The sequence below is a fragment of the Notechis scutatus genome, chromosome 3 (genome assembly GCF_049901735.1).
Source record: "Notechis scutatus isolate UNSWTSFEM ecotype Mainland chromosome 3, rNotScu1.2, whole genome shotgun sequence".
Classification (NCBI taxonomy): Eukaryota; Metazoa; Chordata; class Lepidosauria; order Squamata; family Elapidae; genus Notechis; species Notechis scutatus.
The window spans coordinates 162,197,458-162,225,119 of NC_142011.1; the positions used below are offsets into that span (position 1 = coordinate 162,197,458).

The 27,662-nt window shown below is 36.9% G+C and overlaps 2 protein-coding genes across 11 annotated transcripts in view; one reads left to right on the forward strand and one right to left on the reverse strand.

Moving 5' to 3' along the window:
* Nucleotides 1-5,928, forward strand: part of GREB1L (GREB1 like retinoic acid receptor coactivator) — a 161,396-nt gene extending 155,468 nt beyond the window's left edge. The window contains exons 32-33 of the mRNA XM_087961622.1: nucleotides 397-535; nucleotides 1,817-5,928. Of these exons, the coding sequence (XP_087817748.1) occupies nucleotides 397-535; nucleotides 1,817-1,980 (303 nt within the window). The 3' untranslated portion in view covers nucleotides 1,981-5,928. The remainder of the gene's footprint in view (nucleotides 1-396; nucleotides 536-1,816) is intronic.
* A 947-nt stretch (nucleotides 5,929-6,875) lies between these two features.
* Nucleotides 6,876-27,591, reverse strand: ESCO1 (establishment of sister chromatid cohesion N-acetyltransferase 1). Of its 10 annotated transcripts, none has more exons than XR_015748873.1 (13): nucleotides 27,235-27,422; nucleotides 24,847-24,948; nucleotides 22,768-24,758; nucleotides 21,176-21,287; nucleotides 18,709-18,772; nucleotides 15,752-15,866; nucleotides 13,978-14,109; nucleotides 12,506-12,624; nucleotides 11,274-11,334; nucleotides 10,416-10,505; nucleotides 9,512-9,652; nucleotides 8,315-8,502; nucleotides 6,876-7,792 (listed from the first exon to the last, which is right to left on the reverse strand). XR_015748873.1 is itself a non-coding variant. In XM_087961619.1 (12 exons), exons 3-12 carry the CDS (start codon nucleotides 24,754-24,756, stop codon nucleotides 7,621-7,623), a joined length of 2,757 nt encoding a protein of 918 aa, XP_087817745.1. In that variant the 5' UTR covers nucleotides 24,757-24,758; nucleotides 24,847-24,893; nucleotides 27,235-27,591; the 3' UTR covers nucleotides 6,876-7,620. The 10 variants fall into 10 exon arrangements, 4 of the variants coding, with proteins under 4 accessions (XP_087817745.1, XP_087817744.1, XP_087817742.1 ...); XR_015748872.1 differs by having other exon boundaries at nucleotides 11,216-11,334; XR_015748875.1 differs by having other exon boundaries at nucleotides 11,216-11,334; nucleotides 24,847-24,893; nucleotides 27,235-27,408.
* Between the last annotated feature and the right edge of the window lie 71 nt (nucleotides 27,592-27,662).

Genomic DNA, 27,662 nt, shown 5'->3' on the forward strand with positions numbered 1-27,662 from the left:
CAATCTTTTATTGGTCAAACTAAAGCACTAATATTACTCTTTTTAATTGCTTTATCAATATGTTCGATGTTGAGAACTGTTTGCCAGGATATTTTACCCTCTCCTTTTTAAAATGTTTGGATAGACAATCTAATGCTCTTCGGCATATAGTAGATTCTTCCAATCTCTTTTTACTGTTTAAACAACTTTTGCCTTAATTTTCTTAAACTCACTCTGTCTGTTTTGGAAAGTTATGATTTATTAAAAGGATAATCTACATTCTAAACATGAATGTGTTTGGAATTCACCATTAATTGTTAAAGCTAATTTGATAAGATATTTATGTTCATGTTGAGATAAGAGCATTTTAAGGAAAAAAGACTTAAACCTATGTATCTGTTCCCATTTCTGGTATAGGTAGCTCTTTGCTATGTAAGTTCACGGCCACATTCAGTTAATGTGAACTGCGAAGGGGTGTTTTTCAGTGGCCTTCTTCTCTACCTTTGTGACTCCTTCGTTGGACCAGACTTTCTTAAAAGGTTCAAATTCCTGAAAGGTAATGTGATTTCTGTATAGAACTTGCTGACTGGTCCCTAACAAGGATAGACTGAAGAAACATTGCCATTATATGCTGTGCAATGCAACAATCCTTATTTGACAAAGTTGTAGAAGTGTAATGAAAAGCAGCATTGTCCTCCAGTTCCACTTTCTAATTCTCCAATACCTTTACCCCAAAACATGAAAAAGCCAGAAGCAAAATAGTCTCATCCTTGGTTCTTAAATGCACATTCATTTAAGTGCAGTCTGTTCTCTATTTTGGGGGGAACATATTAAATAATTAGCTGCTCCTTAATATCCTAGTTGTTTATTTTTTTATTCTTGAAATACTGAAAAAAATCTATGTAAAGAGCCTAAGGGCTCTGCTAACAGTTTCATCCGGAGTCCCTTTCCTTCCTTGTCCCATGACCCAAAGGAGACCCCGTGCAGCCTGACCTGAACTTTCAGTGTACATATACATACATACAACACATGAAAGACTGGAAACATGCAGAGAGATACACAATACTTTGCTACATAGAAGAAAGTACAGACATCTCCCATAGCTACTGCTGTAAGGAAAGGGAAAGAATTCCAGAACTCCACACCTTGCATTATTAATAAAGGTGATAGGCTGTCGGTTTGCTCCATTTTTTTTTTCAGTGAATGATAAAAGGTGAAGTGAGACTTTTGATTCCATGTACAGGCTTGGTTATGCAGAGATTCTGCTTTGCATTTTGTATTACTTTAGTATATTTTTAACATATTATACATTATTTTTATCCATATTCCAGAAATAAACAAAATAATAAAAAACTAATGCTATAGATGCAATAAAATCTGTAACTTATTAATGTCTGCATTTCTATGTTTTCTCAGGTAGGAAAATCAGGGAAGTACTTTGTATACTTTGATTTGAGATTTACATGATGATTTCAGTCATAATTTGAAGAAATTTATACTACTATATAGTACTTTACAGCACTCTCTGAATGATTTATGTCAGCATATTGCCCCCAACAATTTTGGTCCTCGTTTTACACATCTTGGAAGGATCGAAGGATGAGTCAACTTTGAGCCGGTCAGGATCAAACTCCTGGCTGTGGGCAGAATTAGACTGCAATACTGCATTCTGACCATTTGTGCCACAAGGGCTCTTTTACTATTACTCTTTACTATACTTTTTTAAAGAGTGCAATAATGTTTCCAAGTAATAGAGAGCAATCGCAGAAAATAAATGTAGTGGAAATTAAGCTGTGGTATAAAATGTCTGCTATTTAATTTCATCTTTTAACTTTAGGTGCAACACTTTGTGTGATATGCCAAGACAGGAGCTCCTTGCGTCAAACTATTGTCCGGTTAGAGCTGGAAGATGAGTGGCAGTTCCGTCTGAGAGATGAATTCCAAACCGCTAACAGCTCTGATGACAAACCACTTTATTTTCTGACTGGACGCCATGTATAAGCTTGAGTCAAAGGCACAGGATGCAGAACCCAATGAGCCGAATTCTATCTTTTTCCTTATTTCAGTTAATATACAATCACTGTGGAGCAAAGTGCAACCCAAGTTCAATCACTATTTTAAGGATTTCTCCAAATTCGGGCCCAGTTGTAGAAGTTTTCTCTCTTATTTTATGATGAAAAGAGCATTGATCTCAAGTTAATTCCTTCTGGGTTACTGATTTAAAGACGCTATACCAACTGTGACTAAGATATGGAGAAATCTTTCCAAGGGGAGGGGGAATTAAATTACTTTTGGCCTCTGCCAGTTTGAGTTACATGAGACACATACAAGGCAACTGGGCCCGTCTGAAGATGATGTACTGAGGAATGATGTCCATTTCTCTTCATATCTGTACTTTTGGTACGGTCTAAACTCAGGGGTTTAAAACTACAAAACACGAATGTTTGTGTTTGAAAGAATAATCTTTATTCACTTTCTGTGCAGTGTTAGGTGAAGGTTTGTAATTTTTTTTTTAATGTATTGAAACTCTTTTGGCAAAATTTCCACAAAAGTTAAAACGTTTACTTCAAAAGCCTGAACAAATCAGTGAATGTACGGCAGGCATTTATATAAAGATGCAGCTTGGGGGTATCATTTTTGATTTAAATCCAGAGATCCTTTGTGAAGAGAGAATCTGTGTAAGTGACATATTTTTTTTCCCTTCGACAATATATATGAAACTGGATCCCAAAGGAGAGGCTGCGTACAAACCTGCTTTTTGCACTCAGATCATCACTGACCATGGTTTGAAAAGTATCTGTTCAGCCAGCCTAAAATAGATAGCTTTTGCATATTGTTTTCTCAGTGTATTTAAGCTCCACCAATGATTTCTGTCCTCAGTGTTATTGTATGTTGTTTTGAAATGGCTAAATAACTTTCTTGTTTCTTGCATAGCTGAAATTCCTGAAATTGTTTCTGCAGTGGATGCCTCACCTGCTTCAGTTTTCTCGACTGCTGGGGATAGAAAAATGTTAGTTTTGTGCTTTATAAAGAGCATTTTACTATTCTATGATGCAGAGACTGAGTATAGAACAGGAATAACAGGGCTTACTACGGTACTTTATTATGTAATTAAACTATAAAAGTCCTTTAGGAATCATTTTCCACTGAATTGGGACCAGCAACAGATGCCATGCTTTCCAACAATCTAAAACATACCTGGAAAAATGGGCTGGTCTATAGGGTTTGAAGCAGTTGAACACTGGCCCAGCGGAGCTCATACAGCTCTGTTCTCCCTACTTGCCAGTGTGAGCAAATGGCCAAATGGAGGCACCGTAACAGGGCAGTACTCCTGTCTGGATCTGGCACCTTGGCACCACGCTTCTGCTCCAAATCTCAAGTAATTTTAGATGGCACAGAATTAGGGAAATGGGAGGTAGGTCCAGAGCATCTCTTGCTGCAATGCCTCTTGCACTGCTTGCACATGTCTGTACTTTGGTGGGGAACAGGAGAACTGGAGCTTTCCTGAGCTTAGCACAACTCCTTCATATGCAAATACCGTGTATGTGCTTGACTGGATCAAGCCCTGTACTTTTTATTTGTTTGAATTAGAGAGAAAAGAGATGTATTAAATTTTAAATAGGCATTAAGTTGTGTAAAAGTGAGGTTCTTTGCACCAGCACTTTGTGCTGTGAAATATGCTGAGTGTTTAAATTTAAAGTCTAGTACAATCAGGTCGTCATACTGCAGTTAACAATGCAGGGAGTCCTCGACTTACAACCACAATTGAGCCCAAAGTATCAGTTGTTAAGTGATACATTTGTGAAGTGAGTTTTGCCCCATTTTACGACCTTTCTTGACTTGCTTGTTAAGTGAATTACTGCAGTTGATAAGTTAGCAACTTGATTGTTAAGTGACTCTTGACTTTCCTTGTCAGAAGGTTGCAAAAGGGGAATCACATGACCCTGGAACACAGCAACGGTCATAAATATGAACCAGTTGCCCAGCATCTGAATTTTGATCACATGATCGTGGGGATGCTGCAAAGTTTGTAATTGTGAAAAACAGTCATAAGTCACTTTTCAGTGCCATTTTAACTTTGAGCAGACACTAAATGAACTGTTATAAGTCGAGGACTACCTATAGACAGCATTTCCTTATTTCCTGCTTATTAGTCAGTTTCCCGTTTCTTTTATGTTATCCTTTACTGTAGTTCTTCCTTTGGATACAAATCTTACATTTCTTGCACAGATATTTAAAGTTGTGCAGCCTATTTCATAAGATGGTGAAAACAAAGAGTAATTTGTTTGAGGCTGCTTAAACAATGATACCTGCAAACTCAATGAAGCACCTGCCCAAACTGCATTTAGAACAAAGTGTTAATCATGCAACTTTTTTTTTTACCTTGTGAAAGAGCTGTTTACAAATAATGAAAAGCATAATATATTGAAGTTGAAAGGGAAGTAATGGTTTTCAAATTATTGTTTTTATTGTACTTTTACAAAAATGTAGCATATTTCAAATGAACAATTGTTTACCTTAGTATATTCTTTTTTTGGTACCCTTAACATTTGCCTTATACTTTAATAAGTACCTTTACATTTTGGGAATAGAAATTTACATAAAAGTTACAAGTAGAGGATGTCAGATAATCTAGGTTTCATTGTAGTTTTATGAGGCTGAACATAATTTGTAAATGTTTCCAAAGAGTTGCCATTTTAATTGCAAATTTTGCAGATTGAAAGCTTTTGAAATCTTCTTTATATATTTGAAGTTTGCACTATGTTCTTAAAATTCCAGGTGCTTTGACCCTTGATAGAGGTATAAAATAGAAGCTGAGTATTTAGGGATAAAGGGTCTTTTCACACAATCGGGGTTTGGGGCCATATTTGAAGGAGAATGCAAGTGGTTACAATATCTGAGCAAACACTATGTTTTATACTAAGAAAATGTATTTCTTGAGTAGCAGGTTCTTATTTTATTTGATGCACCACATGGTTTTTACTGCTGTTGAGTTGTAATCGCAACATGAAGTGTTTAACTCACATGCTATCCAAACTGTGCAGTTTTTGTTTAGAAGTTACTAGTGCACTCCCTATTGAACAAATTGTGCAGGAATATATTTTGCTGATCCTTGACTGATGTATAAAAACTCTATTCTCTTACTATTAAGCAATGTTTTGTGTGATTGTGTGGAAAGATCTTAAAAGATATTTTCTAAATTGGACAAGAAGAATCGATAGTTCAACATAGTTTCATGAAAGCAAAGACAGAAGAGTTTTGGTTAAATATTCTTTGAAACCTCTTCAGTAAATGTCTTCACAACTTCAATGTTAAGTTTTCTGTAATACAGTGAAATAAATTCTGAATGTGATAAGTAGGACAGAAGATCAGAGCAAGATACCAAATGTTACAATATTTCATTTACAAGCCTTGTAGCAAGGTGATGATATGAATGTATTAAAAGGCCAGCATTATTTTTACCTGTGAACTTGTTAAATATAATTGACAAGTCCCAGGTTTACTGAATATAATCTGTAATTTTTTAAAAAAAATGACTCAGATTCTATTTCTGTAATTTATACAGTTGCTTTATGTGATCTCTAAAAAAAAAGAGGGTAAATGTTGCTCCTAGGACTGCTTCACACTTGACCAGTTTCCTACTGAGCTAATCTTTTAATAAATAAAGCACGTGATCTGTAAATCAACAGTGTGATAATGATGTGTAAATGCCATATATGTTATGGAGAGTTGGTTGCTAATTCCCAGAACATGTTGTTTCCTACATAGAGCTACTCACTCTATAGGAAGTTCCTCAGATTTGAAGCAGTCCTTGGTATAAAACTCTTTTAACCAAAACATGGTGAATTTAGCTTCACTAGGTCAGTCTACCTCACATTTAACAGAAGTTGTCTGCAGTTGTGTCTATAGTATGTTTATAATGTTCTTTCATTAAAATCAGTAATGTTATTACCTTTGAAGTGTTGGTCTTAATATACTGCAAACTCTCCGTTGGTCCACATGAAATACTTTTAAGGCTTTTTTCCATTGTACAATCAATCTTTTAATTTGGTTTTGGTTTGCTTGTTCTACTATTTTTTAAAGGTAAGTGATGTACATTTTTTTAGTTTAGAATTAGAAATATTAGAAATGTTTCACAATTATTTTTGAGTAATTAGAGTTTCAGAACACAATAGCGTCTAAAATCAGTGGGTTTTCAGCTTGGCATTTCTAAAATGTGTGGACTTCAACTCTCCCAGCATGTGGACTGGGGACTGGGGAATTCTGGAAATCAAAGTCCACACACCTTAGGGTTGCCATAGTTGAAAAACACTGGCATATATTATGCTGTTTGTATCACTTCAGGAAAAAGTATGCTAGGTTACTTTTTTGTCCATTTCAGAAGCCTAGCCTTATTGTGCAGGTACAAATCCATATAAGAGAGAACCAGTATATGAATATTTCAACTTGCCTGGACACTGGCATATGTCCAATGTAAAAAGCAATTTTAGTATGTCCCCACAATGCCCCTTTGCTGATGTAAAGATATTACTTTTGGGTTTAGACAGGACTAAATGGTCCTGTAGAGTACATATTGGTGACATCAAGCCTTATCAAGCTTCGAAAAGAGTAGTGTGATTATTGTCCAGTCTATGCATGGGGGAAACTAACCTCTAATCCTGATTGTAATTTAATACTAACCAGTTAAAGGATGTAAGAGCCTTTACTGTAGTTCATTTAAATCCCTTATCAGTGCAAACATTGGAACTATGATTGTTACGCTATATAAGGCACTGTTTTGAACTAATCAAGCTACTTGTAGATTGAAAACTTCCTTTGAAATATTAAGTTACGTGCTCGTGATTACCAAAATGTAAATGTGACTATTAACATTCAAAATCATTATTATACCAGACCAGTGTTTCAATCAACTTTTAATAGTCAATAATATCAAAGACATTGCTTAAATACATTTATCATTAGTAGATTATTTAAAAGTTATCAAATGTTTTCTTTTGAAATCTACATTATATACATGTCAAGAAAGGCCACAGTAGTTTTTCATTATGTACACCCTCTGAAATAAGAGGGGTTTAGGCTAAAGTATCAAGTGAAGTCCACAAATTAAAGTATATACCAATTTGCTATTGCTAAAGTATAGTTGGAGGCATACTTTTCAAAAGGAGCTGACATCTTTCTTTTAAAATTATTTCCATTCAACATGTATAGTGAGCCAACTATATACTTTGATTAGACACTAGTTTTTATTGATCTTGAATACAGAATACTTTCACACTTCTAAATGTCTATGGAGATTCTCAGATTCACAACTCTACCAAATAGACAGACTTTCTCATTGCCTTGGTATACTATTACATTGTGAACTTCAAAATATACTTAAAAGGCGACCATAGTTCTTGCACTAATTGACAGTCCACTATGAACAAATTATTTGCTGCATGTAAACATGGCTAGTGTACTAGAGATAATACATATTTTTTTTATTAAAAATATCTTTTAAAATTATTCTACTTCTGTGCTATTTACAGTTTTAATAAAATACAACCATCACCTTATTGGTTGTTACTACTCCTGAGTTCACTGCTAATAAAAGTCCAAATCTGTTGGTCAACATCAAGCAACAGAGTTAATGATTTCTCATTACCTTTTATCATAAAGGTTACCACTTTGAGGCTGTTGTCCGCTGAGAAAATTATATACCAAAAATTGACTAGTACCAAAATATTGTGTTGCAAACAATTTTCCATCCGGAGTAGGGTCAGAAAAAGCAATTTCTTCTTTACTTAAATATGAGCCATATATAAAATTGTTTCTGATTAAAGACAAGAGAAAAAAAATCACTGTGACAAAATACAACTGGCACAGAAACTTTTTAAAAACATATACTTTCCACTGGGCAAATAATACCAATGAATCAAGGAGCTAACAAACATAAAAATACTGCCCCAAATACAATGTATTTTAAAGCTTTTCAAAAGCCAGTATTCAGTTGCTACCTAATCTTATCCTCCTCTTAAAATTATCACACTTCTGAAATAGTCACATCTGCTCTCATAATTAAGAGTTTCCAAATAACAAGTAGTGAACAATTTAACAATTCTTACTTTTGACTGGTTTACTTCCAATTGATTAAATAGGGGTATTTTACTACTCTTAAGATAAAAGTAAAAGTTGAATACAGACTGTAGCCAATTATCTTAAGCAATAACAGTCAAGGGCAACCACAGGAAGGGTGTTAGAAAATTTAAGATGCCATGTGAGCAACCCCTTTGCCCTTTTTTAATGTAATGTAGGTGCCCCATAAATCGTTCACACTAATGCAAAAGGTCCTTACCTCAAGCATTCTAACATCCGAGAAGCAATTTTCTTCCGTCGCATCATGCTGAACACCCAAATGCGACTAATGCCACAGATGGCCGGCTCAGAAGTTGTTGAGCAGCACCAGGCCTTTTGCCTTTCAAAAGTAAGCATCTCATTTTCTGAACTAATATCTGGAATCTTTTCTTCAATAACTCTATATCCCTTGGGAAACAATAATTACAACAATTAGCATTCTTTATGATTGATCTTAATATTGTTAACATATTTGTAATAACAAATTCCTATTTTAACTATTTCCTTTCCAAATATGGTATTTATATCCAGTCATATTTGCTGAATAGCCCCACTATTACAATAATGACAATACGGTCATTATAATATTACAATATAAATGGTATTTCATAGGAATGATTTATGTCAGCTGCTCCTAACACGCCTAAGGATGAAATGCCAACTGAGCAGCTTCAGTTCATCGTGTCATGTACTGAACAGAACCACTTTCCTTGGAATAGTTCTTTAGACACTACAAAAAAAATATCTTCAGTAGCCTTGCTATTTGAAACAAAAGAGATGGCTAGAAATATGGGAAAATCCACTTGCCACATGCACTTCCTTTTCCAACAGATAGTTGTGGAACTTTACACATCCCCTCTCCCATTTAAGAAACATCTTTCTACAGTCACCACACAAGCAAATAGCTCAAAATGCAGAACTGCTGAGAGACCTTTCTCCGATGGATGAAAAAGTATGGTAGGAAAAATCAGCACAAGGATTACAAGGCAGCAAAAACTTGCTTCTTTTTGCAGCCATCTACAAATCACAATGAATTTTGCATCAGTATTTGAGAGATTTACCAGTAGCACTAAGAATTAAAACACGACTGACTGCTTATAGAACTTGGATTGCTGTTTTTTTCTGCAACCAAGTGCTGCACTGCAATTTTCGAATTGTAGCCTATCAGCTGAGAAGACATCTCTGATATGTATTTCAAGTGGCTACTACAATAACTGCTCCCTTAAGAATTGATATTTCTTTTTATATTATTTTATCTCCCTCCACTTTTTCCATTTTCCATTATAAACAAAAATTTCCTTATTTTAATGATTAACTTTTCACAGGAAATATTCTCAGAGGTTCCAACATTTTAAGTAAAAATATATGAACTTTCTAATAAAAATGTAACAAGACAATAGTTATCCAGTTTACTCACCCATTGAATATGTTCTGCAATTAAGCAGCCAATTACTTTTTTATCGTTAGAAATAAATAATAGAGTCTTAGTTCTGGAGCATGTTAGAGGAGCTTGTTGGAATCCCAGATCATTATCAACCATCTCTCTGATCTCATCAACCTGCCGAAGAAATAACATAAAAAGCCTTAGAGTCAATGTATTCAAAATCATTTTTTAAAGAACATATGCACACATAACGAGTACACATTCAAAAAGCATAAAAGTATTTTTGCATAATTGTTCAAAACTCAATATAGATACATATTTAGAGTGCTTTGGTATGGAATTATATGGAATTTTACCTATTTGGGAAAGGAAAGTCTTATTTAACCTATCTACTCATACAAACACAGAAAATGTGCATAAAAGAAAAACAAAACTGCAATAATGAAACAAAATTTTAGAATGTACAATGCATACTTAAATATAACTAATTCAAATTATAGTAAAGTTCTATAAACAAGCTTAACACAATCATAGAGACACTAAATTTGTTCTAGCCAAATTTTTTTGACATTCTTCATTCCAGTGATACAGTACACAATAACTAAGCTAAACTTGTCATGTCATGCAAACAATTCCATTTAAATCCACAAGGGAAAATGGTTTATTTCAACTGACAATTAAATTCATAGGCTTTAGCAACACATCAATTTTGATATTCCCTTGTCATGCCAGTCTCATATTAGTAAGAACAGCAGCTGAAATAATCAAAGAAAGAAATCATGGAAAGTCTTGTATGTATTTGGCAACTTCAGTGATGAGAAAATTTATTTGTAGGTATTTATTATCACATTCTTAACAATAACAAACCACTGTAAAAAGTTTAGCAAAGCCTTCTCCTGTCCATTAAATAAAATACAGTTCAAGACATTTCACCTACCTTTCTCAGTGCATACTTGGGATCATCAGGAAGGACCATTATAATCTTACCATCAGGATACTCAGACAAAATTCTCTCTTTTTTCCACCCCTAAAAAGGAAAAATAAAACAATGCCCAGCTAAACACAAAGCTTTTATACTTTTAATACATTGTTTACAATTATACTTTTAGCTCGTGTTAAATAATTCACACTTGCTTAGCAAACAAAAATCCTGACCTGATGGAGTTTTATACTTGTCCATAAATATAGTCTGTATAACTCAAAAGCTCCCATAGAAAACTATGAAAATATTTTGCACTTTACAACTCTTTTAGGGCTAAGTGACCCTTTGGACAAAAGCTGGTTTTAGATACGTATGAGTTCAATGAAGCACATGCCCTCCATATTTGTTACATCATCCTAGGAAAAGGCAGCTGCTTTCAAGAGTTGTAGAGAGGTGCCGATCCAGCACTTAGTTGGATTCAAACATGAAGCATTGGGCAGCCCTAGTCTTTTCCACCAGAATACTTGTAAAATTCATCCATTAAGAATTGTTCATTCAGCAAATTTCCCCAAAATGGTCCAGAGCCTGTATGTGCAAGTAGGAGTATGTATATATGTACACTATGTAGCATTTCTTTAACACAGTTACCTCCACAAACGTGTACATTTTGATAAGTGGCATGCAACAGACCTCCAGGAGGTTTTCAGTGAACTGAATGGCATGCAGTGGTTCAGTGGTTCAAAAGATGAAATCATTTATTGTGTCACTAATTATAACTAATAGTCACAAAAATGAGACTATAAATGAATAGCTACCTTCTAACACCCTAAAAGGGAAAGTTGCTACGCTGTGTGTATCTGAAGTTAAACATACTCAAAAATGAGGTAATTAACTCTTCTTCAGATCCACACTGATGGTGATAAATGATCAGTACCTGCATGAAAAAACAAAACAAAAAGCCACTTAAGTCTATTAAGACTTAATTTTATCCATAAATTAGAATTTATGTTGTTTGCAAAGGCTGCCTAAAGCGGTATTTATAGGAAGTCTAAAGAAAAGTACCATAACTAGACTAATAAATTCAAAAGCCTTACCTACATTCATTTTTTAAAAAGGAAGAGAGAAAAAGAAAGCTCACTAAAAATTAAACAATTAATTATATTCCACTGAGACTTATATTTTCAGTGCTATACTGTTATAGCAATCATCCAAATAGTGATACTACCAATCTGTAGGAGAAGAAGAGGTAGAACCTGGGGTCAAAGAAGATTTAGCTTAAAGTTGCTTTACGTAGTCACAAACAGATTAAGTGCAACTCCTTTTGAATTCCGTTGACCCTTATTTAATGCCAAGATAGTACTAATTAGTTGTATAGATTCTTGTACATAGATAGGCATGATTAGTAATAAATCAGTTTAACTGGAACTTCACTTATGGTCGATCTTTTGAGGCTAACACAATAATTCAAATAAAGATTTTTCTGGTATCATTTGTGATAACTATTACATTTGATCATTTCATTTCATCAGATTTCTAAGCCCACCTATTCATAAAGTAAATCATTTTAATTTCAGAGTACCAAAATATTATTTTAACACCCTAAAAAAGTTATCTGGATGATACTTCCCTACCATTTATTTATTTAGAAAATATATATGTTACCCACTCCTTTAATGGCTTTAGGTGATTTACAAAAATATTGTAATAATAAAACTATCATTAAAAACAAATATAAAACATTAAAAACTCAAGACAATAAAAGGCAAATAAATATTAATATTATAGCTTTCTCTTAGAGAATAAAGAAGGATTTAATTCAGCTCCAGTGGTAATCTATTCCAAAGCAATGGCCATATCATCCCTCCATAATTGATTTATAATTTTGTCAATTTTTTTTCTTTTGTTTTATTCAATTAATTTAAAAAGTAAAGGAAGAATTAACTGTTCATGTCAAATACATGTGCAATGGCAGCTACAGAATTAATTCACAGATATCAATAGCAATAGCACTTAGACACCACTTTATAGTGCTTTACCGCCCTTTCTACGTGGTTTTACAGAGTCAGCATATTGCCTCCAACAATCTGGGTCCTCATTTTACCCACCTCGGAAGGATGGAAGGCTGAGTCAGCCTTGAGCCTGGTGGGATTTGAACAACTGATAGTCAGCAGAAGTGGTCTGCAGTACAGCACTCTAACCACTGTGCCACCGAGGCTCTAATGTTCTAAGAACGAGGGAAAATTATATGAGTACCTTGACATGAGCGTTGAATTTATGCTTATGGCATTACAATTTTTATGGTGTTTAAAGTATTTTACATAAATTGAGAATAATTTTAAGACATAAACATTAATTAAACTAAAAGAAATAAATGGTTGCAACAATAATTAATTGGGAATTAAGGTTTTCAAATAAATTGAAACAGAATTTAACTTTTAATTCAAATTATTATTTGTGATATAGTTCACAAAATTATACCACATAAAAGATTTAACTTATTTTCCATAAATCCACCCAGTTTGGTCATGTTTCAAAAGTTCAATTTCAGCTAGAAACAAACATTGCATACATTTGGATTGTAATGAAATATATATATTGTAATATGAAACTATATAAGAAGCAAATTGTATTCTAGCTTCTGAGTTTTCTGTTTTGAATTCCAGTTTAGCAAAAATATTTTTAAAAATAGAAAAGGAATAAACTATATTAAACTGAAGAGCAAAAAGGTTAAAAAACTGATGCTCAAATTTCACCTTAAGCTCTGATCATTCAATTATTCAAGCATTTGTTACTCTCCCACTACCACTGCTTTTCCAGATGCTTTAAAAATCCTGCTCTCCAGAGCTTTAGTAATGTATTTCTTCCATAAGAAGGTAATAGTTTACAGGTAGGTCAATAAGATCATGAAAGGTAGTAAGAGCTTTTGTAAATCATTAAATCACCAGCTATATTTGAACCAGATGGTATTTGTGTGGTAGACTTTGGAAGCAGCCGGGAAAGTTCAGTTCAATTATCCTGGAGGTCTTATCAATATCAATGCAAGTTATGGAAGGTAACATATATGATAAAGAAAGCAGAGTTCTGGTACTCTGAATACAAATTGCAGGGGCATATAATGGTCAGTTCAACGATCTTGTATGAAATATGGCTTTTAAAAATAAATTGTGCAAAAGCATAAAATAATGCATGTGCAATAGGGCTATAGAGTGTTTTCAATTTGATCCCAAAAGTGCTTCAAAGCATGCTTTCTGCAGCTGCCACATAATTCCTGGAAAAGACACAGCTGTTTTAAAGGATGGCAGGCAGGTTTCCAAGTACTTTTAAATACTTTTTGGATTTGAATTGAATCCAAAGCACCATACAGACCGTATTAGGTAACTTAGATGATATAATATTCACCCACTGAACAATTAGTTAGGAGAAATGTGGAAAAGTCTGTTTCATTACTTTATTTAAACTAACAAATAAAACATTTCTAAGTGGATTTGACTGCTGCTTTAAGTATAATTTTGGATAATCCACTGGGGCTATCTAAAATACTTTATGCTTTGGAGCAAAGGAAAAAAAATATTCTTACCACATATTTTACTGCACTTATAAACTGGTTATGGAAGAACAGATGCTGGGTTTCATCCTCAGGATTTGAAGCTGTATAAAGCATTCCACAAATATTACAGGAAATAGCTCCAAACCGTTTTTGTCCTGCATCCTATATATTAAAAGTTAAAACACAGCTCGTGAAACAAAACTTTCCTAACCAAATAATACAATTTACTGAACATAAATAGCTGCAAACCCATGTCATACACTATTAAAGTACTTTCAATATCAAGGATAGCAACTATGAAGAGCAATCAAAATACATTTGTTGGGATTTGAAGCAAACTAGGGTTATGGCAATATTTTCAGGGCTAATTCATCAGAAAAATAACATGATCTTTCCTGTCAATTAAAATATGTACCGTCTATTAAAATATAGCACATTCTCCTATTATTTTCTGTTAGTCCAGGGAAATCAAGAACTGGGAAATCAATATAGTCCTCAACTTAAAACAGTTCGTTTAGTTCAAAGTTACAATGGCACTGGAAAAAAGTGACATACAACTATTTTTCAGAGTTATGACCATTGCAACAACCCCATGGTCATGTGACTTACATTCAGATGTTTGACAACTGGTTCACCTTTTGTGACCTTTTGACAAGTAAAGTCAAAGTCACTTAACAATGGTATTACTAATTAAACAACTGCAGTGATTCACTTAACAAATATGGCACGAAAGGTCATAAAATGGGGCAAAACTCACTTAACACATTTCTAACTTAGCAACATAAATTTTGGGGTCAATTGTGGTCGTTCATAACACTGCTTTCTCCATAACCAGATGTCATGAAGCCATCATATTCTGCTACTTATTTCTTTTTATAGGAAGGTTCCCTGTTCTAGAGAAGATTTCTGAACTCTGTCAGTGTATTTCTATAAATTGCTTTTCAGACAGATATGCTTCATTGTGCTAAGAGACATGAAGGGCCATGATGACTAATACCCAATGCAAACAAAAGTCTGTGGTCTTCCTTAGGAGACACTGGAGTCTACTAATGGCCAGGTGAGAGTCAGTATAGCAAAGGTAGGGTGTTTTTTTTAAAAAACACGACAAAAAGATTGTACTAGTGAGGATAGACCTTTTTTTTTTTCCCTTCCAAATTACATTTTGGGATTTTGGGTCAGTTGGAAAAGGCTATTCAATTCAGATGAACCTACAACATGTAGTCCAAATCCAAGGACAGTAAATCATTCTATTGCTTTCTCTTTAAAGACTTCCAGTGTTACAGCATCCACAACTTCTGGAGGCTAGTTGTTCCACTGATTAATTGTTCTAACCGTCAGGAAGTTTCTCCTTAGTTCTAGATTGCTTCTCTCCTTGATAGTTTCCATCCATTGCTTCTTGTCCTGCCCTCAGATGTTTTGGAGAATAGCTTGACTTTGGAAAATAGGTTGCCCTTTGTGGCAACCCCTGAGATACTGGGACACTGTTATCATATCACCCCTCGTCCTTCTTTTCATATAAACTAAACATACCCAATTGCAGCAACCGTATTTTACATGTTTTAGCCTTCAGTCCAAGATAACGGATGGCCATATCGGCTGTACATCAAACACATATAATACGTTTCTTCACCACAATGAATAGAAAATTATACTATAACAAGAAACCTTTAAATTAGATTTAACCCATTTTCTACTTTCACCATAACAGAGAGAATATTTTTTCTACTTTATTAACATATTATACTTTATTAACTTATAAAAGCCTGACACACATTGAAGAATTGTAACAACCACAAATACTTACTATAATTAGCTGCTTATCGCCATCTTTTGCAGCTTCTTTTAATTTTTGAATATGTTCTTCAGATGTAAGAAAGCCACCACATTTTGTTGTTAATGGAATCTTTGGCACAGATGCCCTTTATGCATAAAAATAATTCGCAAAAGTTACTGTTTATGTATCTATTTTAATAAAAATGTATTTCTCTCCCACACAATTCAACTGAATTAATATTAAATCTAAGCAGAACAGAGAGCAATGCAAGATACCTTAAGCTTCGGGAGGAAAGGCTATCAAAAATTTAGCTATGCTTCTGTCAAAAAAAGTTGCTCACATTTTACAGCAAGCAAAATTTGTAAACGAATAGGCCAATCCCTTTCTGTTTGATTGTCCACAACGAATAAAGTTTTTATTTAAGATGATCACAACCCTGTCTTATCATGCTAAGTTTTTTTAAAAAAAACTAAAGTGAAAACATGATTTTTGCATGATGGTATGACATGCAATGGTATGCTCCTAGCAAAAGGGGGGGAAAAAGACTACCTCCATATATTCTATCATCAATCCTTACTTCATAAATGGAAGCAATTACAGCTGGTCCTTACTTACAACAGTTCATTTAGTGATCGTTCAAAGTTACAACAGCATTGAAAAAAGTGACTTATTTTTCAGATACAACTTTTGCAGCATCCCCATGATCATGGGATCCAAATTCAGATGCTTGGCAACTGGTTCATATTTATGACCGTTGCTGTGTCCCAAGGTCAACTAATCCCATTTTGTGACATTCTGACAAGCAAAGTCAACAGGGAAGCCAGATTCACTTAACAACCGGGTTACTAATTTATTGATTGCAGTGATTTACTTAACATCTATGGCAAGAAAGTTCATAAAATAGGGCAAAACTCACTTAACAAATGTTTCACTTAACAACAGAAATTTCGGCCTCAGTTATGGTTGTAAGTTGAGGACTACCTGTATTTCACTTAAAGATCTATAAGATGGAAGTTGGAACTATGCCTTCTTTTTTCTTCAGGGTAGAGAGGGAAGACTTCCTGTTTGAACAATGATTCTGTTCCTGCTTCATTTCAGCATCAAAAAGGAGGACATATGGAGCAAATACAGATACTAAATATGCTCAAAAAGTAAAGTTTTCGATGTCTTATGAAGTGTCAGAAATTCTGCAGCCAAGACAGTTCTCTGGGTATTTCTGAGGGCAAGAGCTACCGTGCATCCTAGTCTATACCTGCCTTATGTTCAGTAGGATGGATTCCCTTCTGTACAACTTGTACAAGACAGGCAGAATCATACGGGTTAAAATGGCCTCTGATGTGATTGGACTTGTACTATGTAGGGCTTTTAGATAATAATTAATTGTCTGAATGGAACATTGGAGTGGCTGCAACATAGGCATCTCCTTCTGACATCCTGGCTGCCACAATCTGATGTAGCTTGGAGATTATTTTCAAAGATAACAATAATATGATGCATTGTAGCAGTGCAATCTCACAAGAACTAGAGTAGAAGTTACAACAGCCAAGTTTTTCCAGTTCAAGCAGGGCTGTAATTGACACACTGTCTCCCTACCAGGGCTTCCACCTGCTTCTCCAGCAGGATCTGTGAATCCAAGAGGATCCCCTAGTCATAGATTTGCTCCTGCAAGGGAAGCACAATCACTGGAACTTAAGTTTCTGGAACAGAGAGGTCAACCTCTAGGCCCGTGGGCCAGATCCAGCCCAAGGGGTGCTTAAATCTGGCCTGCGGAGCTGGCCTGGAAATATCAAGGGACTGACCAGCAGAGCCTCTGGCAGCTAAAATGGACCACATGTGCTCCTCCCGGCACCTCATTTATACCCTCCATGGCCTCCTGGAGCACTCTGCCGGCCGAAAATGGGCCAAAAACAAGCCAAAAATGGGCTGAAAATGGCCAAAAAACACAGCCCGTTTTCAGCCGGAGAGTGCTGCAGCCATGGAGACCCCTCCATGGCCCGTTTTGGCTGGCAGGAAGCTACAGGAGGCATCCATTCCACCACCTGCCACCCACCACGCAGAGGAGAACTACAATGCTGATCTGGCCCTCAAAGAAATCCAGTTTGACACCCCTGTCCTAGAACATATATTTATACCAACAAATGACATCTTTTTTTTTTACCAGATTTAACCTTGCATCTGCCTTTGTTCAAGATTTTAATAGTATCCCTATCTTGGCCTTGATGGTTATACAACTGAATTATCAATAGTATACTGTGACAGATGACCTGTGGTTTGATGATTTTCCTCCCAGAACTGTCTGAAACAACTCCTTTTGGTACAAGCAGAGCTCCTGCACAGCAGCATTCAAAACATCTGCAGACAGTCCAGATGCCATTAGAATACAGAAGTATTCATATTTTGGCAGTCAGTGTCTGTTCTCAAATGGGTTTATACCATTATAGGGTTGTACTGAGTTTTGTTATTGTAGCATTGTTATACTAGGTTTTTCCCCCCCATCTGATTCATCTGTCTTAACTTCTCTAACAGGGAAGTGTTCAGGATCAGCAACGGGGAAGAGACCAACAGTCACATTTATCATCCCTTGCAACCATTATCTACGCTGCAGTCCTGCTGGGTCCACTAGGGTCTCTCTAAAATTGCAGCTAGCCTTTTTTCTGAACTTTGGCACCATGGCAGGTGAAGGATATGCAACTCAGAGCTCATTCAGGGTTACACCCCTAATTGTACCCAACCAGAGATGCCAGGTCTGTGTGTTTATTCACATTTCACAGAGATCTACCTCTATCAAGAGCAGCCTGAGATCAAGGCTATCTGGCCAGTTTTGCTCAGGGTATATCCTTAGGAAAGAGAATATTAAAGAAAGAATGTTAAGTCTGAGCTGATAATACTCAGATATGTCTTAACAACTGACTGGCAAATTTAGTACCTGTAAAAGATTGCAGCATAAAATGTAAGAAAATATAAAATAATTTTTAAAAATACTGTACCTGCTCTCATTTATCTCAGCGGTTTTATTAGCAGGAGTCTGAACCAACTGTTTTCCAACTGGATCTATCAATAAATCAATATATTACTTCATTAGAAGAAAATGTATGTAAGTCTGGGTTAAACCATGGAGTCCTTGTGTTCCTGAGCTTGGATGTTTTGTTTGAGACATCCTGTAATCAAACAACCAAGCTCAAAGACAACCAAGAACTCCATATTACTTCATATTTATCAATGAATATATAATAGAAAACTACTTGGGGAGATAATTATCTTTAGTCAAGTTCTTCAAAGCTTTTTTTCCTTCAGTTTTATATTACCTCGGAGTGCATAAGTTGAACAAATATAATGAAAGGCACACACTTTGTGTGATTTAGAGCTGCACAGGTTAAATAAATTATGAATTGTATCTTTAATGTAACAAATTATAGTTGCTTTATATTGTATACCAGGGGTGGGCAAACTTTTTGGCTCGGGGGCCGCATTGACTTTTAAAATTTGACAGACGGGCCGGGTCAGCACAAGATTTTTGTGAATCGCCCCCCTTCTTCTCCTCCTTCCCTCCCCTCGGAGGCCCCTGAGTCAGGAGTTGCTACCGCCGGCGCGCTCCGCACGGCTCCAGTCCGCGTTGCCTCGGGAAGGGAAAGGCAAAAAGGAAGAGCTGTGGCGGTGCTTTGCAACAGCAGCAGCGGCACCGGAGGCTCAGGCTCAGCGGCTCCTGGTTTTGCCTTTCCTTCCCAAGGCAACGTGGGACTGGAGCCACGTGGAGCTGCGCCGGGCGGTAGCACCTCCTGACAGCCCCAGCCGGACACCTGAGCGGAGCCGGGCGGAACTGCCTGTTGCTGCTGTGGGTGCTGCTGCAGGCATCTGGCTGCCCAAGTAAAGAACCGCACCAGCTCAGGGCAACTGTGAGGAGCAAGAGGGGAGAGGCAGAGAAGGAGGCAGAGAAGGAGGAGAGCACCTGGCCAGTTGGGGGAGGCTTCTTGTGCTGCGAAAGAGGCAGCTAATGATCTCCGGCTCCGCTCTGCTTCTCCAACATCCGGCGCCGCCCTGTTCTATGTGTCAGGCCCAGCAAGTCCGAGCAGCCGGCGCATAGAACAGGGTGGTGCCGGACCATTGGAGAAGCGGAGCAAAGCCGGGATTAGTAGCTGTCTCTTTCGGCGCAGAAAGCTTCCCCCAACCAGCCGGCTGGTCTCCTCCTTCTCTGCCTGTTTGTTCTGTATGGCCGAGGAGGAGACCAGCCGAGAAGCGCTGCCAGGCAGGGGCCACGCGGCGCAGGGCAACACGCCACCGCCCGGCCCTGGCGAGAGAAAGCAGTGGGCGTTCCCGGGCGGCGGCCTTGTCCCCGCTACCAGGAAGCAGCTGCCCAGCTCCGTGTTGTGTGTGCGATTTTTGGTGCGGGGTCTCTTTTGGCCGGCCCCAATTTTTTTCAGAGATTTTTTTTTTCAGAGGCGGGCCGTATTAAAATGACCAACGGGCCGGATGTGGCCCGTGGGCCGTAGTTTGCCCACCCCTGTTGTATACAAAAAGAATATACAAAAGGGAAATATTGGGCTTTAGGGTTTAATGAGTGTGATCTTTTTAGGTAACAGATTTCCTTACTTTCATTGACAACTATGAGCTGGCATTTTTAGGAGCAAGATGGACTGCTACACAGACCACAGCAATTATGCAGGGATTGACTCAGCTGTTATCTAGACCATGGCAATAAACCCTGTAGCTCAACACTGCCCAATAGATATCAATTGTGAAAGCCAAACCATGATTCCATTTTAAAAAAAACCTCAGTATTTCAGTGGGAAAGTGGAGCACACAATGTTTTTACTAGTTTATAAACCACGTAACTATGTATAGTTCCAGCAGCAATTTAATGCCTGTATTATGTTAGAGTCACTGGGTCTAAATCTAGAATCCCATCTTATTTCTATTTAGTTTTTCTGATCTGTTTTCTTCTTGATGCTACATAAAAAAACACCCAAGAACCGATTCACAAGTAGTGATTATTTTGCCTATCTGCAATAAAATTGGGTTCATACATCAAGTTGATCAATGATATGGTTTGTTACATTTTGACCTGTGTGTTGATATGAATTTAATTCATTTTGACACACCACAAAGTATTGAAAATATCATGATAAAACAAATTCTGGCTTATTGTTATGCATACTGTGGTCAATATGTTAGTGAATCAGTTGAATTTAATTTGCCAATGGTAAGATCAATTCAAAAAAAGCTGTAAGCAGCCTCACTTTGGCATTTTTATGATAAGTCTTATGGTCCACTATTAGTAATCCTCCAAGCACAAGTTATCCCATTAATGGAAATAAAGTTGCATCTGATTACCCTTGTTTCCTTCCAAGTTCATATTCCATGATTATTTGGCCATATAAGTTTTTTTAATATATCATAGTACATAAATTTGAATTTAAACTATAAATTACTTTATATGAAATATAATTTGAAGTTTACCTTGAGGTTTGATTTCTGTTGTCTCTCTTTTTACTTGCTTCACAGATGTTTGTTCTGAAATTATTTTCACTGAAGTATTTTCTGGATATGTAGTGAACTCTAAATTGAAACTCTAAAGATATACATATAAGAACCATTTATTCAAACATACAACAGATCTTATCAATTCAAAAATTTACATTTTTGTTTCTGTTCACTTTAAGAAACTTCTACCATGTTTGCATAATTGAGATGTCTAGTTGAGACGCAATAAATTATAAGGACTGCTGCAACAGTTGGGCTAGAGATAATTTATCTCGTGAGAATATTAATCAGTTTTCTTGAGTCTTTGTGCAAATGTATAAAGAATTTAGAAATTCTAAAACAGTACTTTCAATCTTCAAGGAATCTTAGCGTAGCGCAGAGCTTCTGATTCAAAGCAAAAGGTGCTTTGAAGCATTCAGAAACATGCATTTGGATTCAATGTAAACTAAATGTCCCTTTCCTTAAGATCACACAGCATTGTAATGGGCATCTAAACAGGCCATGAAAAAGATGCAGCTGCTTTAAGAAGCTGCAGAAAACATGTTCACATTAGAAATCTTTCATTCTTTGAAGCACCCTATAATCTTAGCAAATCATACTGGTATAATTAGGTTTGCATATGCTACCTATGGCTTCATGAGGTATAATAAATGTGTAGTACATGCACAAACACTTTCACAGATACCTCTAGCTCCCAATAAACTAGCCAAGAAAATCTCTCAAATCTAAAAGATAATAAATAACTCAACTTATTGAACTTAGCGGTCTTTCCCATGATACTCAGTTACCTATATGAAAAAACAGACAAAACATTTCAAACCATCTTTTTACAGTTAGTTTTTAGTAATGTATTGCCTCTTAGTGCTACCCTGCTCCTGACAGATAAATGGAGTCAGGTGAGAAGTCTCACTCTCCCTTGCCAAAAGCCTGGGTGAAAAGCCAGGTCTTCACCCCTCTTCTGAACATCAGCGGGAGGGGGGGCGCATCTGGATCTTCCAAAGCGCAAGCACTGTTACAGAAAAGACACACTTCCAGGGTTCCACTCAATGATACTATTTAACTGAAGGAATCCAAAGCATGCCAACCCTGTAGGATGAAAGTGGTCAGATGGATACAATGAGCGACAGGCAGTCCCTCTAGTAATCCGTCCTGATGCCATGTAAGGTTTTATAGACAGCAACCAGCACCTTAAATCACACTCAGAAGCAAGCTGCTTGCGTGGGATGCAGCCAGGTACAGTTCACGATGCAGAGGTGTTTACATGGGCATACTAAGACATGCCCATCATTACTTATGCCACTATATTCTGGATGTTTTGAAACTTCTGGGTTGTCTTCAAGTTCAGTCTCATGTATGTGTGTTGCAATAGTCAAGCTGCAAAGTTATTAGGACATGAGTGATAAATGATGTAATAAATGATAAATGCATGATAGTGCATTTAAGTTATTTTAGGTTAAACAGAATGCACTGCATTATACTCATCCTCAAAGTACATCATATTGCCCCATGAAACAAACTAATTCTGCAATAAAATACAAAATCGTACTGTTATATTACAAAATAATTACCTTATCTGGTGTTGGCCCAGGACAATGCTTTGCCTCAGACAAACCATTCTCTATCTTCTGTAAAGTGGACTGTTCAGCATGTAGCATTCCATCTTTAATCTGGATTCCTTCAAAATCAGATGTACTTAGCTTCTGTTCACGTATTGTGCTATCGTTTTCAGATAATTTCCTTTGAACTTCTGGAAGGTGTATTTCTACAGTTCTGGTTTGTTGTTCCTCAGGATCATTACATTTTAAAACATCAAGCTTCGGAGTACTTGAGATACTATGGCTCACATGGTTGACTTTAGTTAATTTTATTTTGGTCCATTTAGAATTTTTGTTCATTGTGCTATGTCTGCCATTTACAGTACATTTGACAGACATCCCTTTTCTGCTGGGAAAAAATCGCTTACATTGAGAGTTCTGGTTAGTTTTCTCCTCATTTAATACTATATCCTGTGGCAATTCAAGCACTGGATTTTTTTCCTCCTCTTTTCCATAGTCAGGGTTAGGAGAAATTCTTTTTACCTCTACTGTATCTGATTCAATCTCGCCAGCAATTTCTTCACACAGTTCAAGAATGCTAATCTTTTTGGATTTTACCACATCTTCTTGTTGACAAACAGGTTCTACTGGCAAAACTCTATCTGCTTTTACACTGATTTTTCCATTTTTGTGCTTTGACTTTGCTTTGCTTACTATACTGCAAGCTGAATTTATAGGACAGGAAATTGTGTTGGCAATTTCCTTTTCAGATTCTTTATTATTTTCAAAATTATTTCTGAGTTCTCTTGGCTTATCTTGAGATGTAGTTGAATCACTGATTTCAGAATCCACTTCATGTTTTTGGGGGGAGAAACAACCCATTTTCTTATTATCTGATATTTTTCTTATTTTAATTTGATCATTGTCTTCCACACACTTTCCTAATTTCTGGTGGGCATGTTTCAATTTTTCATGTTTAAGTTGTGGTACCAGCTTTTTCATCTGATTACATTGTTTTGTAACAGAAGCATGCGTTTCTTTAACTTTTCTGCTTCTCAAAGATATTGTAGAAACATCAGAGGACTGCTGCAATCTTGGCGATCTCCTAGTTTGATGCCCATGTTTAACAATATGTTGTGACTTTGGGAGGTCCTGCACTGTGTCCTTCAGAGCTACTTTCTTAGTTTGTTTGACAGGTAATTGTTCTTGCCTAATTCTGACAGCTTTGGCAGAATCAGTGCTCACTGACTTTTTGCCTATCTTTCTATGGTCAGTATCACATGGCTTTTCACCTGAAATTTTAGTCCACCTTGCTTCACTGTTCTGAGAAACTGATTTTTTTAGAGACGGGGTTTTAGAATTCTGAACCTCTAAGTTACTACTATATTTTCCAGATTTTGTACTTCTTGTGGTATTTTCTTTGATCGGTCGTGATTTCGAATGCAGGTTCTTATGACTTGTTTTACCACACCGGGCTGCATGTCTTTTACACCGAGCTTCAGTAGAACGTCTTTTAGAATTTACAGATGATTTATTCGCTTTCTTGTTTTCATAGGAAGTTTTATTTTTGACAATGTTGCATTTTCTCTTCCCCCTAGAACAGATTTTGGAAGAAGATTTTGAAAGATTCAGAGAATTAGCATGCTTTATTTTGGAAGATCTCAGAGATGTCTGTGCAGGACATAATTTACCTAAAGATGTTAAGGATGTCCTTTTCATGCACACCATTTTACATGCTCTCTTCTTTAACTCATTTAAAGTCTGTTTGGAGTTCCTTTGCGCTTGTTTATTTTGGGAAGATGGCAGAGAAGCTCTATTTATAAACTTATTGACAGCTGACCTGTTAGTTGTGGCAGAGTGTTGGGGCACTTCTTTCTTCGGCACTGCTTTCTTATTTGATATGCATTTAGCATCCTGTAATTTTCTTTCTTTACTAGTAGAAACTGATTTATTACTTTTATCCAATTTCCGCCGCTTAGCAGAGGATTCTACCAGTACAGATTTCCTTTTCTGTGCTGCCATTTCTGAATGAAAAGAATATTCAGTTATAACCACACTCTTGAAAAATATATTTTAAATGAGAAGCTTAACATGTTGACTAGGTTTACTCACAAGTACTGTTCTGTAAGCGAATTCTGCTTCAGTAGGAGTGTACTGATCTGTGAAAAATGCATTCCTTATGAATTTACATCCAAAGAGAGCATTTTATATATCCTATAAACACAGGAACAATAAAGTATTAGTGGGAGTGCCACTAATTTTGATCACAGATGTCTAATTAAAAAAATATTTCATTGCAATTTTTAGGGCATGCAACATATACTTGGAAAACATCTGAATTGTATGTCAGATTTCATCCTTTGATGTTCATATTGTTCTTTATCTTGCTTTTCCTACAATATTTTAATGTCAAGGAAGATTAAATTGCACATATCATGAAAAACCAGCATACTAACAGTTATGGTACATTAATGTATATCTAACATTATCAGGGCCATAAATCTACTTTTTTTATTTTACATCATCCTCTAATAAGGCATATGGGCCCAGAAATTATTTTTAAATTCTCGTAACTTTGTCATTATATAAGATTTGAGGGGGGGAAATAAATAACTTTTCTTACTCATTGTTCTTACTCAACAGCCACAAATAGAGTTTTAATATATTTGTGCTAAATGTTTTAAAGAAGAAATGTATACAATCCCTGAATGTTCTGTAAGTTTCTACTGTAATTTGGAAACTTTCAGTGCCAAGAAACAAAGATCTATGTGCATTTCCTTGTTATACATAAACTAAACAAACCCCAGAAATATCCCAGTTATGGTGAGAAGAAACTCTAATTGTCTGACTGTCTTCCATTTTAAGCCTTAGAAACATATTTCTAATTTAAGCTTATTCTAAACTCCTTTGCTTGATTGTGACAGCAGTTGACTTGGATACTAAATCAACTATCACAGCTGCATCTATGAAAAGTCTTTTCATGATTAAGTACCTCACATAGGACATTATAAATGTAACACACTTATTTCTCAACCTATTCTTTTTCCTAAGAAGTTCTAGCTGAAAGGCAGTCTTTATTTACCCATTTTGTTTTCAAAATTTAAGACTTTGAAGTCAATAAAACTACTATGGTAAATGATTTGTTGATATAATGAGTAAGAATCTGGGAATAACTAATGCAACACATGTAGTAGAACTGACTACATCCCAATTTTGTGTATATTGGATAACAATCTAAGGTTATAAAGATGCTACCTACATTTTACACTGCCACTTTCTCAAACTATATGCAGGTTCCACATATTTTACACTATGTAAATACCTAGAAAATTTAACCAAGTTACAGAACACATATTAACTCACACATTTATCACGGAGAATCAATAATACAATTTCAGAGTGTTCAGGCTTATTATCAGAGTAGAACAGTGCATATTAACAGACAAAACAAAGCACAATCCCATGTCAGAGAAAATCACATTGTTTAGATCAAGGTAAGCAAGAACAGTGTGAAATCAACAACAATCCACAGCAGAAATTAGCTTCAAAAGCCTGCCTAAGATCTGCCTTAACCATCAAAATACTTGGTTTATTAAAAAAAAAAAAAAAAAAGTCAGCTTGTGCCACCTCCACAAACCACAGGATAGGATAACACTTGAACTGCTTCCAGGGGACGTGAGAAGAGCCAGGAAGGATGAATTTCTAATGCTAGTGTCAAGTGAAACCATTTGGGGTTTGACTTAGCAGAATGTGCCCACCCACCACTCTGGCTGTAGCCATGGTTTTATGACTTAAGATAGCCTGTGAAAACAGGTTATTGGTGTAACAAGCTATGATTAAAAACAAGGACCACAGATTCACCTACAATCACATAAGAAAGCTGAGTAACACAGGCCTCAAAAACTTCTTCACGTTGAAAGAATTCCTTTCTACCTCAATTTAGGGACCCCTGAAGCTCTGCGGGGCCCCAAAGGGAATCCTTTACGGGTTTTCCTCAGAAAGCGGCATTTCACATATAATATTGGGCTACGGGAAAGGGGGAGGCCAAAGGGAGGCCGAGCCGCCCCATCGCTTCTTCTCCTCCAGCCTCTCCAACAAAGGCAGGTTCCGACAGAAGGAAATATTTGGGGCTCACGGTTGGGACTGCGGGGTCCTTGGCGCTCTCTGAGCTTGGTGGTTTCCTCGCAGGCGCACCGGTGGTGAAGCGATGGCGAGAAAAACCACCAAGCTGCGAGAGCACCGAGGATCCCCCCCGCCCCGAAGGCGGGTTTCCTCACCGCCGAGGCCCTTCGATCCTTAGCCCCGCCGCTCCCAGGGCACTATGGACGGTCGAGGAAGAGCCACCGAGCCGGGCGCAGCAAGGCCTCTTCCTCTATCCCTGCCGCTTTTTCCCTCCGCCCTTCTTCGTCCACTATAACGAGGACGGCGAGCGAGCCCGTCTGTTGCCATCGGGCAGGAGGGCGGGGGGGAGAGAGAGAGAGAGCGGCTGGGCCGCCTCACCTGGCCAACGGACCCCCCACAGCAAAGGAGGCGGAGGAGCGCAAGGAACAAAAGTGGCCGGGAAGCGACCGGTTCCGTCTCAGCTTCCGCGTCAGCGCCGCCAACTCCCCATGTCACCCCGGCCCGGCACGAAAGGACGAGGAGCGAGCCCTCGCATCCGGATTTGGGGGCCGAGCCTGCAATTCGCTTCCGACATGGATTTCCGGTTGTCTGTTGCGGGTTTCAAGGTCTCCCATATGCGGGGGTGGAAAAAAGAAAAAAAAAGAGAGGCCGAGTGTTTTAAAGGCCGCAAACCTCTTACAAGTTCCGCCCCTCCGGCGTATTGGGAGGCGAGAGGCTGTTGCAGTTCCCTAAAGCAAGGGTCTCCAATCTTGGCTACTTTAAGCCTGGAGGACTTCAACTCCCAGAATTCCCCAGCCAGCAAAGCT